Source organism: Anolis carolinensis, chromosome 2 (genome assembly GCF_035594765.1).
Source record: "Anolis carolinensis isolate JA03-04 chromosome 2, rAnoCar3.1.pri, whole genome shotgun sequence".
NCBI lineage: Eukaryota > Metazoa > Chordata > Lepidosauria > Squamata > Dactyloidae > Anolis > Anolis carolinensis.
In genome coordinates, this window is record NC_085842.1 from 323,584,404 (window position 1) to 323,597,647 (window position 13,244).

Sequence of the window (13,244 nt, forward strand, 5' to 3'; positions counted from 1 at the left end):
ACAACCATCCAATGCTAAGGCTTCCTGCCAAAGGGAACTGTAGTTGAGAGTCTACTGAACAAGCCTGGACTTGCCGCAGACCAGGACTGCCACCTGTTGTGGAATTACGAAGGTGGAGGCATTACTTTTCATTCAACCCTTGTGTTGTCATTTGCACTTTTGTATCTAGTTTACATCATGTGTGCAATTGAAGGTAATTAATGATAACAGGTAATAATTGAAGGTAATTAATGCAACAGGGACAAATGCAAGATACTTCACTTCGGCAGAAAAAATGGAAATCAAAGATACAGAATGGGGGACGATGCCTGGCTTGACAGCAGTGTGTGCGAAAAAGACCTTGGAGTCCTCGTGGACAACAAGTTAAACATGAGCCTACAATGTGATGCGGCAGCTAAAAAAGCCAATGGGATTTTGGCCTGCATCAATAGGGGAATAACGTCTAGATCCAGGGAAGTCATGCTCCCCCTCTATTCTGCCTTGGTCAGACCACACCTGGAACACTGTGTCCAGTTTTGGGCACCGCAGATGAAGGGAGATGCTGACAAGCTGGAAAGCGTCCAGAGGAGGGCGACTAAAATGATTAAGGGTCTGGAGAACAAGCCCTATGAGGAGAGGCTTAAAGAGCTGGGCATGTTTAGCCTGCAGAAGAGAAGGCTGAGAGGAGACATGATAGCCATGTACAAATATGTGAGGGGAAGTCATAGGGAGGAGGGAGCAAGCTTATTTTCTGCTGCCCTGCAGACTAGGACACGGAACAATGGCTTCAAACTACAGGAAAGGAGATTCCACCTGAACATCAGGAAGAACTTCCTCACTGTGAGGGCTGTTCGGCAGTGGAACTCTCTCCCCCGGACTGTGGTGGAGGCTCCTTCTTTGGAGGCTTTTAAGCAGAGGCTGGATGGCCATCTGTCGGGGGTGCTTTGAATGCGATTTCCTGCTTCTTAGCGGGGGGTTGGACTAGATGGCCCTTGAGGTCTCTTCCAACTCTACTATTCTATGATTCTATGATTCTATGAACTGCACCAAGCTGAATGGCATCCCCAGGTGCTTGCAACATCATGCTCATGGCATCACCAAAAATTGTCCTGAAATTCCAGGTTTTTGCCCCAAACCCCAGCACCTGAGATATCCCTATTTTGGCAACTGGTCCACGTGTTTTCTTACTGGTGCCATCCCCAGTAACTTTGCCTCCCAAATCGAGAAAGGGGATAAGAAAGAGGGAATGAAATGCAACTCTTGGGAGTTTGGCTGTACAGTGAGGCAGGTTGCATTCACCCCAGGAGTTGCAAACATGGCTTCTTTTTGGGGGATGAAACGATGTTTGGCTGCAGCAAAGAGCCCAGGTGCCTCTCTGTGGAGCGATGCCCACGAGGCACAAAGAGACCTCTCAATGCGCCCAGGGATTCTCAGAAACCGGTCATCAAAACACACACAAAAGTCCGTAATTTCGCAATACCTGAATGGGCCATCACAGATGAAGATGCCAACTAGATACCACCAAGGTGTGGTGAACGTCCCCACCAATTAACCTAATGGAGATGGGAACCAGGATGGGTCTGAGATGGAGCCAGAAGCAAGGGATAGGCTGTGACGCATAAGCTCTGCAGAAGAACGTTCTGCATCTTCATCAGCAAAGCAAGAGATGGAGAAGAGTTGGGGGATAGCTGGGTCCTGTCCACTCTTGGCCAGTCAGAGTGACCAAGTGGGGAGGGAGAAGAGGTCCTTTGACTGGCTGGACTGCTGAGAATGACCATGTCTTGACCACATAGAATCATAAAATCGTAGAGTTGGAAGAGACCTCATGGGCCATCCAGTCCAACCCCCTGTCAAGAAGCAGGAAATAACCAAGAACCACCCATGTCTTGACCACCCATGAGTCCTGCATGAGAAGAGATGTGGAGATGCCATTGGTCCAAGGAGCCCACCGCTGCTCTCTGGCAGCCAGCCAGTCTTGGCAGTGTCTTGGCATGGAGGGTGGCAGGGGTCCCTTGTGGCTCGTCTCCGGCGATGAAGCTAGTCCCGGAGTGACCAAGATGGCAAGCTCCTCGGTCCTTGGCCAAGGTGAAGGTCTCTTGGCCTTCCAGGTCATCACCGGGCAAAGGGCCCTCTTATGCGGATGGCTTCAGGTGGATGGCAGGGCTGTTGGGCCGGGCAGCTAAGATGTAGATGGTGTGGTCCCTCAGGAAGGTGGACCAGTTGACGGTTCGGCTGCGGAGAGAAGAAGGAGGCAGGAGGTCAGCAAGACGGCTCTACCGCTCAGCAGACGGGTCCAGTATCTTATCTATCTTATCTATCTTATCTATCTTATCTATTATAGAGAGGGGTGGTCATGAAATACACAGATATATATAAAACATATATAAAACACACATACATAAAACACAGAGTTAGATTATCAATATCTATCTCTGTGCCTAAGAACTATTTTTGGGGCGGGGGGGGGGTGGAATCATAAAACACACATATTATATATATACAGTAGAGTCTCACTTATCCAACATAGACGGGCCAGCAGAATTTAGCACCAAAATATCATGATGTATTGAAAACATTGACTACAAAAATGCGTTGGATAATTCAGAACGTTGGATAAGTGAGTGTTGGATAAGTGAGACTCTAATGTATATGTATATGTGTGTGTGTATACAGTAAAGTCTCACTTATCCAACATTCTGAATTATCCAACGCATTTTTATAGTCAATGTTTTCAATACATCATGATATTTTGGTGCTAAATTGGTAAATACAGTAATTACTACATAGCATTACTGCGTATTGAACTACCTTTTCTGTCAAATTTGTTGTATAACATGATGTTTTGGTGCTTAATTTGTAAAATCATAACCTAATTTGATGTTTAATAGGCTTTTCCTTAATGCCTCCTTATTATCCAACATATTCGCTTATCCAACATTTTGCCGGCCCATTTATGTTGGATAAGTGAGACTACTGTGTGCGTGTATATATATATATATATTTCCCCGCTGGTGGCGCAGCATGTTAAAGCGCTGAGCTGCTGAACTTGAGGACCGAAATGTCGCAGGTTCGAATCCAGGGAGCTAATCCTGGGAGCCCCAGCTTCTGCCAACCTAGCAGTTTGAAAACATACAAATGTAAGTAGATCAATAGGTACCGCTCCAGCAAGAAGGTAACAGCAGTCCATGCAGTCCCGCCGGCCACATGTGTATGGAGGTGTCTACGGGCAATGCCGGCTCTTCGGTTTAGAAATGGAGATAAGCACCAACCCCCAGAGTCGGACATGACTGGACTTAATGTCAGGTGAAAATCTTTACCCTTTACTATACACACACAGAGAGAACATACAGATAGATATATCTATTCATCTATCTAACTATCTAATTATCGGGTTGTTGTATGTCTTTCGGGCTGTGTGGCCATGTTCCAGAAGCATTCTCTCCTGACGTTTCATATCTAATTATCTCTTGTAAAATCCAAAGCCTTAATTGCCCTTTCCATATTTTTAAACTTTGCTCTTACTACATTTTCAGTTATACTCGTCTATTGATACCCTGCTTCCTTCCCTGCTTGGGATCCAAGGTGGCTTCCAACAGCTTAAAAGACATAGTGGAAACTCACAAAATAACAAAAGTAATTAAACCATATAAAAATAATTGGAACCATTTGAGAATACAAGGCACAAATAACACCACTGCAGAAATGACAGAAATGACAGATAAGAAGTCCATCATATTGCACAAGTTCCTAAATCTGACAAGTCCTCAAAAATGTGCAAGAGCTCCGGCAATCTCATCCAATGGGGAGAAAAGGCTTGGAAAGCACTTCATGTTGACATGCAAGGATGGAACAATGCCTTCTGTTCTTGTGTCACTCAAACCCACTTGGAGATAAGGCTGGGAAGAATCTCAGGAAATAAAGCTAGTTTTCTTGATGGCCCAGAAACCTCAAGGAGGGTTTTCTGCACAAAAGAAAAGCCATTTCCTGTTGGGTTTGGTGCAAATGTTGTGCTATAACTATAGCATTCTCTGGAACAACAACAACAAAATGCACCTTCGATACTGAAAGGAATGATCTCTGAGCAGAAAATGAGCACAGAAACCACTTTGCTCTGTACAGAAAATGCCGATTCCTGTGCCAAAACACCACATGTGAAGGTTGTGCTATTTTCAAACACTTCCCAAATGCAACAGGTGCACCAAGGATGGCTTTTGTGCACAATGAGTCCCAAATGGTGCAATTTTCAAAGACGGGCAGCAAAGACGGGCAGCAAAGTGCAAGCTCATGCGCTTGCCAGTGGTCATCCGGTCACTTGGCAAAGGCCAGGAGGGGCTGGCTCAGGCCTGGCCTCCTTGGCTCTCCTGCCAATCTGCTCTAGGGATGAGTGGCAGCTAGTTGGCAACCCAGGAGAGGAGAGCGAAGAAAGGAGAGAAGGAGCAGATGGAGGAAGGAGGAAGAGGCTGGTGGCACCGTGCCCGTCCCAGTTGGATCCTCCGTTTCGCAAGCGCCTGCCTCCCCCTCTGCTGCCCACTCGCTGAACCCGCATCATCATCCTCATCATCCTCGTTGCCTCCTCCCACCAGGAAGCATCCTTTGGGGTCCTGTCTTGCTGCCAGTCGTTTCTATGGAAACACAGGTGCCTCTTCTCCGCTTCTAATAAGGCTGAGAGGATTCCAAGCCTTGGCACATCTCCGCGGCACTTAGCCATTCAGGCACAGTAGGACTGCCGTGGGGGAAACCGAGGCAGGAGAAACAGGGTTGCGTGGGCAGGGGAAGGGAGAAGGGACAGGTAGCATACATTCATGCAGTTGGAAGGGCCATCCAGTCCATCCCCATAGGTAGGTAGGTAGGTAGGTAGGAAGGTAGGCAGGTAGATTCATGGGGTTGGAAGGGATCCCAAGGGCCATGCAAGATGATTGATTGATAGATGGATGGATGGATGGATGGATTGATTGATTCATGGGGTAGGAAGAGACCTCAATGGTTATCCAGTCCAACTCCCAAGATGATGGATGGATGGATGGATGGATGGATGGAGGGACAGAGATAGATATTGATTCATGGGGTTGGAAGAGACCTCAAGGGCCATCCAGTCCATCCCCTAAGGTAAATAAGTAGGAAAGTAGGTAGGTAGATTAATGGGGTTGGAAGAGATCCCAAGGGCCATCCAGTCTGTCCCCTAAAGTAGGTAGGTAGGTAGATGGATGGATAGATGCTTGAAAAGACTCCCAAGGGCCATCCAATCCATCTCCATAGGTAGGTAGGTAGGTAGGTAGGTAGGTAAGTAGATGCATGGGGTTGGAAGAGATCCCAAGGTCCATGCAATCCAGCCCCTAAGATGATAGATACATGGATGGATGGATGGATGGATGGATTCATGGGGTAGGAAGAGACCACAGTGGTCATCCAGTCCAACCCCTAAGATGATTGTTAGCTAATTAGCTAGATTGGTTCATAGGGCCAGAAGAGACCCCAAGAACCATCCAGTCTATCCTCTTAGGTAGGTAGGTAGGCAGGTAGCTGGATGGATAGATTCATAAGGCTTGAAGACTCCCAAGGGCCATCCAGTCTAACCCCTGGGGCGGGGGGAGGGATTCATGGAGTTGGAAGAGACCTCAAGGGCCATCCAGTCCACCCCCTAAGGTAAGTAGGTAGGGCTAGAAGAGATCCCCAAATGGATGATAGATAGATAGATAGATAGATAGATAGATAGATAGATAGATAGATAGATGCATGCATGGGGATAGAAGAGACCCCAAGGGTCATCCAGTCCATTCTCTAAGGTTGATAGATAGATAGTAGGCTTGCTCAAATAATTCGTTTTCCCCGTTAACCGTTATTAATTCGTTATTTTCGTTTGTTTTGAAGCAATTTTGAAGCATTGGTTGTCCACACGTCTGGATATCGCGGTTTCGAATCGCGAGAGGCCGTTTTTCGTTATGTCGTCGTTTTTTTCGTTAGGAAAAAAAAGCTTTTGCAAATCACCCAAACTCCCACCATTCAGGCCCTTTCCTTTTGCCCCTCAGCAAAAGGGGCGTCACGGGCTCAGCCAATGGGAGGGGGCGAGGGGGAAGGAGGCCGAGGAGGAGGAGGAGGAAGACGGAGGGGGGAAATGGCCGCCCCCGCCGCCGCCTCGCCTCAGCTCAGGCCTGGTGTCTCTCTGTGAGGCGGGAAGGCGGCGGATGGAGCCGGGAATGGAGAGACCGAGAGAGACAGAGAGGGGCCCGGCGGTGAGGTTTTGACGTCTGTGCGAAGCTAGGCAAGTGGGGTTTGTATATCTGTGGAAGGTCCAGGGTGGGAGAAAGAACTCTTGTCTGTGGGAGGCAAGTGTGAATGTTGCAATTGGTCACCTTGATTAGCATTGAATAGCCTTGCAGCTTCAAAGCCTGGCTGCTTCCTACCTGGGGGAATCCTTTGCTGGGAGGTATTAGCTGGCCCTGATTGTTTCCTGTCTGGAATTCCCATTTTCTGGGTGTTGTTCTTTTACTGTCCTGATTTTAGCTTTTCTGTAGCTAAAAATGCATATAAAATTGATTCTATAGGGAGGATAAATGATTGGATTTCAACTCCTACAGCTTGGCTTTCTCTGCCAATAATGGTACCCATCTTGGATATTGTAAGGGATTTTATTATTATTATTATTATTATTATTATTATTATTATTATTATTATTATTATTATTATTATTATTATTATTAGACCTTGCTCCCAGGAAGGTGCCTTCGCTGTGGCTCCCAACTTATCTATCTATCTACCTTTCCACATATTCTCCACATTGTGTGTATGTGTATGTATATTATATATACATGAGCCCCGATGGTGAAGTGTGTTAAAGCACTGAGCTGCTGAACTTGCAGACCGAAAGGTCCCAGGTTCAAATCCCGGGAGCAGAGTGAGTGCCTGCTGTTAGCTCCAGCTTCTGCCAACCTAGCAGCTTGAAAACATGCCAATGTGAGTAGATCAATAGGTACCGCTCTGGCGGGAAGGTAATGGCACTCCATGTAGTCATGCCGGCCACATGACCTTGGAGGTGTCTATGGACAACACTGGCTCTTGGGCTTAGAAATGGAGATGAGCACCAACCCCCAGAGTCAGACATGACTGAACTTAACGTCAAGGGATACCTTTACCTTTACCTATATACACACACACACACATTATGCAGGGACTATATATATATATACACAGTATATATCACACACACACCAATTTAACAAAGTTTCAGCCACAAAAACAAAGTTTCTGAAGTAGAACAATGACTTTCACAGTAAAGACAACCCAATTTAACAGGAAATAAGACTTTCAAACCAGGAACAGATTTCTGCAATTATTAAAAAATGGTTTATTATAAAAGCTATGAAAATTCGCCAAAAATCAGAGGATAAGGGAAACGTTCCAAATTTTGGTGAGCTATCAGTGTTAAATGTGTTCTACCACTGTACCAAGTTGGAAGAAGATCACTCAAAAAATGAGGGTGGGAGAGTCCTGTAAAGTCCTCTCCCTCTGTGCTGTTTTTGGGAATTGCGCATGCGCGTCCGCCATTAACGAATTAATTTAGAAAATAATGAATTTTCGTTAATTTCGAATTTTTTGGGGGGCCAAATTCGGAAATACCATCAGAAACGAAAAGCTGCCCCCCTCTAGTTTTGAAACGAGTTTAGAATCAAATTTTTCGTGGATCGATCAAGCCTAATAGATAGAGATTCATAGAGCTAGAAAATACCCACAAGGGCCAACTGGTCCAATTCCTAAGATGATAGGTGGTAGGTAAATTGATAGATAGATTCATAGGTTTGGAAGAGACCCCCAAGGGCCATCCAGCCCAACCCGCTTCTGCCAGGCAGGAAGGCACAAAGCCCTCCTGACAGATGGCCTTCCAGCCTCTGCCATTCACACTTGCTTCACTCAGACAAGGTTTCTCTCTCCCACCCTGGACATTATCCCACAGGTATGTATATATATGCACTCCACTTGCCTCATTTCCAACAGACCCCTGAAAATGCCATTAGCCACAGATGCAGGCGAAACATCAGGAGAGAATGCCGCTGGAACATGGCCATAGAACTTAGTGATTCCAGCCATGAAAGCTTTTGACGACACACCTCTAAGCTCTTCTCCAGCTACACATTTCAAATGAGTTGACGTACTTCCCATCTATTTTCTTCCCTCTCTAGCTTTCACAGTCATAAATAGAAATGCGAAACAGATTGACATGGGCGACCCTAACTTCATATATACACATACACATATAGACACACACACACAATTGCAAGCAAGCCATCCAGTAGGGTTGCCAGAGTGAAAAGCATGAGAGGGCTGTTTGTCATTTTTAATGTGTATTTTTAACATTTGTTTTCAATCATTTTACAAAATGACAGCAGGCAGGTTGATGCGCAAACAGCCGTCCTCCACCAACCATATTTAAACCCATCCATTAAAGATTCCCGCCTGTCAAGAAGGATCAATCGTCCGGCGGATCGGGTGGTGTCCCTTCCTTCCAGCATCTGAAATACTGAGCCGCCATTGCAAATCGTTGTTGACGCAGACAATAAAGGGAAGTCATCTTTCAACAAAAGGGTTTTATGTTTGCTTATTTTCGAGTCTTGGAACAACAAACCGCTTCTCCGGTTGGTCGTCTGGCTCCACAAATTCTCTGTTGTAAGGTCACCTTTCCTCCCGTTTTTGGTGAAATCAGTCTTTTTAATAGGATGGCGTGTTTAATGTTTGCATAAATAGTTTATGACCTTGGCTCCTCTGGGATATTAATGACGGATGTTTTCCAAAGTTATATTTTGGTTTAAATATATACAAGCCACCTTGGATCACATATTTTTGCAAAAAAAAGAAAGAAAATGGAATGTATATTAAGCCGATAAATGCAATCAGCCCTGCACTTTGGCTTGGGTTAGAGCAGGCATGGGCAAACTTTGGCCTTCCAGGTGTTTGGACTTCAACTTCATTAGAAGAGCAAGAGATTCCTAGACAATATTTTAATTAACTTTATAATAATCAAATCAAGTCAAAGCTGCAAAGGTAGAGGGATAACTCTATTGTAAATGATACATCTTATGACTATACATTCCCATCCCCTTCTCAATTCATATCTATATTTCATATCCATGTCTCAATGTCTCCATAACTATTTCTATATCTCTATCTCTATCTCCATCCCCATCTATATTTCCATATCATATCTGCATCCATATCTCCATCTCCATCTCTTTCCTCATTGATATCTATATCTATATAGATATCTAAGATATCTCCATATCTTCATCTGTATCTATATCTTTACTTCCATCTCCGTATCTCCATCCTATCCATATCCATAACTATATCTCCATCTCCATATCTATAGCTATATTTCTATCTCCACATCTCCATCCCATCCATATCTATATATCCCTCTCCAACCGTATCTATATCTATATTTCCATCTTCATATTGCCATCTGTATCTATAGCTTCCATCTTCGTATTTCTATCCCATTCATATCCATATTTATATCTCCATCTCCATCCATATCTATATCTATATTTCCATCTCCACATCTCCATCCCATCCATATCTATGTATCCCTCTCCATCCGTATCTATATCTCCATCTTCATATCGCAATCTGTATCTATATCTTTACTTCTATCTTCGTATCTCTATCCGATTCATATCCATATCTATATCTCCATCTCCATCCATATCTATATCTATATTTTATCTTCATATTGTTAGTGTTTTTGTGATATAGAGTGAAATGTTTAATCTATTGTTGCTGTTGGATTGTGTGTGTTTCGTTCCCGCAAGCATTCCAGCAATCAAGAGGTTAATTGCAGCGAGCCCTGATTGATTGCTGGAAGGGCAAATGGCAAAGACTTCCGCTTGTGCTACGTGACAGGAAGATACATTATAAGCTGTGGAATGCAGAGGAGATGCTTCAGTGCACAGAGAATGGACTTTGAGAGAGACGGACATGCCCCATGTTTGATCTTGTGAATGCAACATGTGTCATAGAGTCATAGAATCATAGAATAGTAGAGTTGGAAGAGACCTCATGGGCCATCCAGTCCAACCCCCTGCCAAGAAGCAGGAAATCGCATTCAGAGCACCCCCGACAGATGGCCATCCAGCCTCTGCTTAAAAGCCTCCAAAGAAGGAGCCTCCACCACAGTCCAGGGCAGAGAGTTCCACTGTCGAACAGCTCTCACAGTGAGGAAGTTCTTCCTGATGTTCAGGTGGAATCTCCTTTCCTGTAGTTTGAAGCCATTGTTCCCTTGCGTCCTAGTCTCCAGGGCAGCAGAAAATAAGCTTGCTCCCTTCTCCCTATGACTTCCCTTCACGTATTTGTACATGGCTATCATGTCTCCTCTCAGCCTTCTCTTCTGCAGGCTAAACATGCCCAGCTCTTTAAGCCTCTCCTCATAGGGCTTGTTCTCCAGACCCTTGGTCATTTTAGTCTCCCTCCTCTGGACGCTTTCCAGCTTGTCAACATCTCCCTTCAACTGCGGTGCCCAGAATTGGACACAGTGTGATTCCAGGTGTGGTCTTATTTATTTCGTGTCAAAAGCATTGGTACAGCAAATACATTTCAAATAATGGAAATAAAATAAAAAAGAAAAGAAATCACAAGCAACTAAATAGTTTTGGACCAAAAGCGGGCAACAGCAACCGCATTGTCTGTAGCTTTAAACAACTCCTCCTCCGTACATGAGGCAGGGCATTGTGGGCAAGCATACATATTGTGATGACTCATGGGCCATGTAGTCCCGTTCCTAGTACTATTGTGGCAGATGAAGAGGAAAACTTGGGTTTCCTACCGTTTCAGCCAGAAACGGAGCCCTCGCACCTGCAAGATGTTTGCCCACAAGAAGTCAGACAAACAAGCCTTGAGCAGAAATCTCCCCCATTTTCTCGCCGGGATTATTATAATCGAGATAGAGGCGCTAGGGAGGCGAATCGCAGAAGCGCCAGGATTGCTGCCAGACAATTAGCTGATTAAGCCTGTTTCCCTTGGGAAATCTTAAGGAGTCATGCATCTGGACACAGTATGGGTTTCACTTCTTGTTCCCCAGGGAAAGTGTTCCTTGGCGGGAAAACAAGATCCTATATAGGTGTTTACCCACTAGGAAATCCTTGCGGAGTCAATTCGTCACCTTGTGGAGTGAGATCGTGTGTGGACTACGCTACTCCAGTTCCTTGCCTCCAGGACCAAGTTCCAAGCCTTGTTTCACGGACCTTGTTCTAGCATCAAGCTTTCCTTGTTTCCACGGACCTTGCCACGGACCTAGCCCTTGCTTCTTGCCTCTTGTTGCCACGTATCAAGCCTTGTTTGCCAAGAATCTAGTTTGCTTCCAGCCTTGTTGTCAAGCTCCATTGGACTAAAGGACCCTGTCATTTCCCCACACTTTGCTTGGCAAAGTGTGTGTTTCGGTTATTGGATTATAACTTTGGACTTTAATATTGCATATTGGACATTATTTTCCTGGACTATATTTGACCTTTCCTGAAAGGTCTACTTCTGAACTATATTCTACACTTCTTTTTACTGACTCTATATATTTCCTTAATAAAGATATTAGATAGATTCTGGTCTCTGCGCATGGTTATTGGTGTTCTGCAGCCTGGGTCCTGACACATATGCGGAGTTGTTTGTTCAGCTCCATAGTCACACAAGGTGGAGGATTCCTCCAGGTAGTGCCACCTTGCCAAGTTGTCTTTTGATCTGCCACTTCTGAGTCTGTTCAGGGACTTCCAAGTTGCCCATTCCTGGTTTGCCCCTGGAGGAAGGAAGACCCTCATGGGGGGCCATCCAGTTGGAATTGGCAGGTTTAGCTGCCCAGAGGGACACCCTTGCTGCTGCTGGAGGAACATCAAGAGGAGGGAGTGGTGGTTCTCATGAAGCCCTTCCTTGATTTGAGTCTGGTGGGAGGAGGGTGATAGCCATGCAGTGGGTGGCTTTCACAATGTTCGACCTTTTTTCTCTCACCGTTAGTAGCAACTTCCCGTCGCATGTCAGGAGGGGCAATGCCAGCTAACTTGTAGAGTTTATCAACAGGTGTAGGTTTAAGGCATCCCGTGATGATTCTGCATGTTTCATTCAGTGCTATGTCCACCTGCTTCGCATGGGCAGACTTGTGCCAAACAGGACAGGCATACTCTGCAGTTGAGAAAGACAAGGCCAGGGCTGATGTTCTTACTACTTGTGGATCTGCACCCCATGCGCTGCCAGTCAGTTTCCGCACGATGTTATTGCGTGCAGCTACTTTATGCTTGGTGTTCATGCAGTGTTTCCTATATGTTCGGTCTAAGGTGACACCAAGGTATTTAGGATGGAAACAGTGTTTGAGCTCTTGGCCTTCCCAAGTAACTTTCAGTTTCCTGTTGGCTTCGCGGTTACGTAGGTGGAAAGCACACACTTGTGTCTTGGAAGGGTTGGGCTTCAGGTGGTTCTCTTTGTAGTAGCTGGAGAGATCTTTCAAGGCATTGGTGAGTTGCTTTTCAACTGTTTCAAAATCTTTTGCTTGTGTTGTAAGGCCTTGGGGTAAACCATTCTTTTGCCTCCTCCATCTGCTTTTCTGGCCCTGAAACTCCACATAGAAGCTGCGGTTTTCTAAGAGGGTCGGGACAGTTTTTGTAAAGTCAAAGTCCCGGGTGATATGGTAGACTTTATGCAGCATTTTTCTATGTTGGTGTGGTCTGACCAAGGCAGAATAGAATAGAGGGGAGTAGGACTTCCCTGGATCTAGACGCTATTCCCCTATTGATGCAGGCCAGAATCCCATTGGCTTTTTTAGCTGCTACATCATATTGTTGGCTCATGTTGAACTTGTTGTCCACGAGGACTCCAAGGTCTTTTTCGCACACACTGCTGTCAAGCCAGGCATCGTCCCCCATTCTGTATCTTTGATTTCCATTTTTTCTGCCGAAGTGAAGTATCTTGCATTTGTCCCTGTTGAACTTCATTTTGTTAGTTTTGGCCCATCTCTCTAGTCTGTCAAGATCGTTTTGAATTCTGCTCCTGTCTTCTGGAGTGTTGGCTCTCCCTCCCAGTTTGGTGTCGTCTGCAAACTTGATGATCGTGCCTTCTAACCCTTCGTCTAAGTTGTTAATAAAGATGTTGAACAGAACCGGGCCCAGGACGGAGCCCTGCTTGTGGCACTCCACTTGTCACTTCTTTCCAAGATGAAGACGACGCATTGGTGAGCACCCTTTGGGTTTGTTCGCTTAGCCAATTACAGATCCACCTAACTGTAGTTTTGTCTAGCCCACATT

General features: G+C 45.4%; 1 protein-coding gene across 2 annotated transcripts in view; it reads right to left on the minus strand.

The window, feature by feature from the left end:
- Positions 1-1,023: 1,023 nt before the first annotated feature.
- Positions 1,024-13,244, minus strand: part of phf24 (PHD finger protein 24) — an 84,972-nt gene continuing 72,751 nt past the window's right edge. For both annotated transcript variants that reach the window (XM_062972649.1, XM_003227941.4), the window contains exon 8: positions 1,024-2,211. In XM_062972649.1, coding sequence (XP_062828719.1) covers positions 2,112-2,211 — 100 coding nt within the window. In that variant the 3' untranslated portion in view covers positions 1,024-2,111. The remainder of the gene's footprint in view (positions 2,212-13,244) is intronic.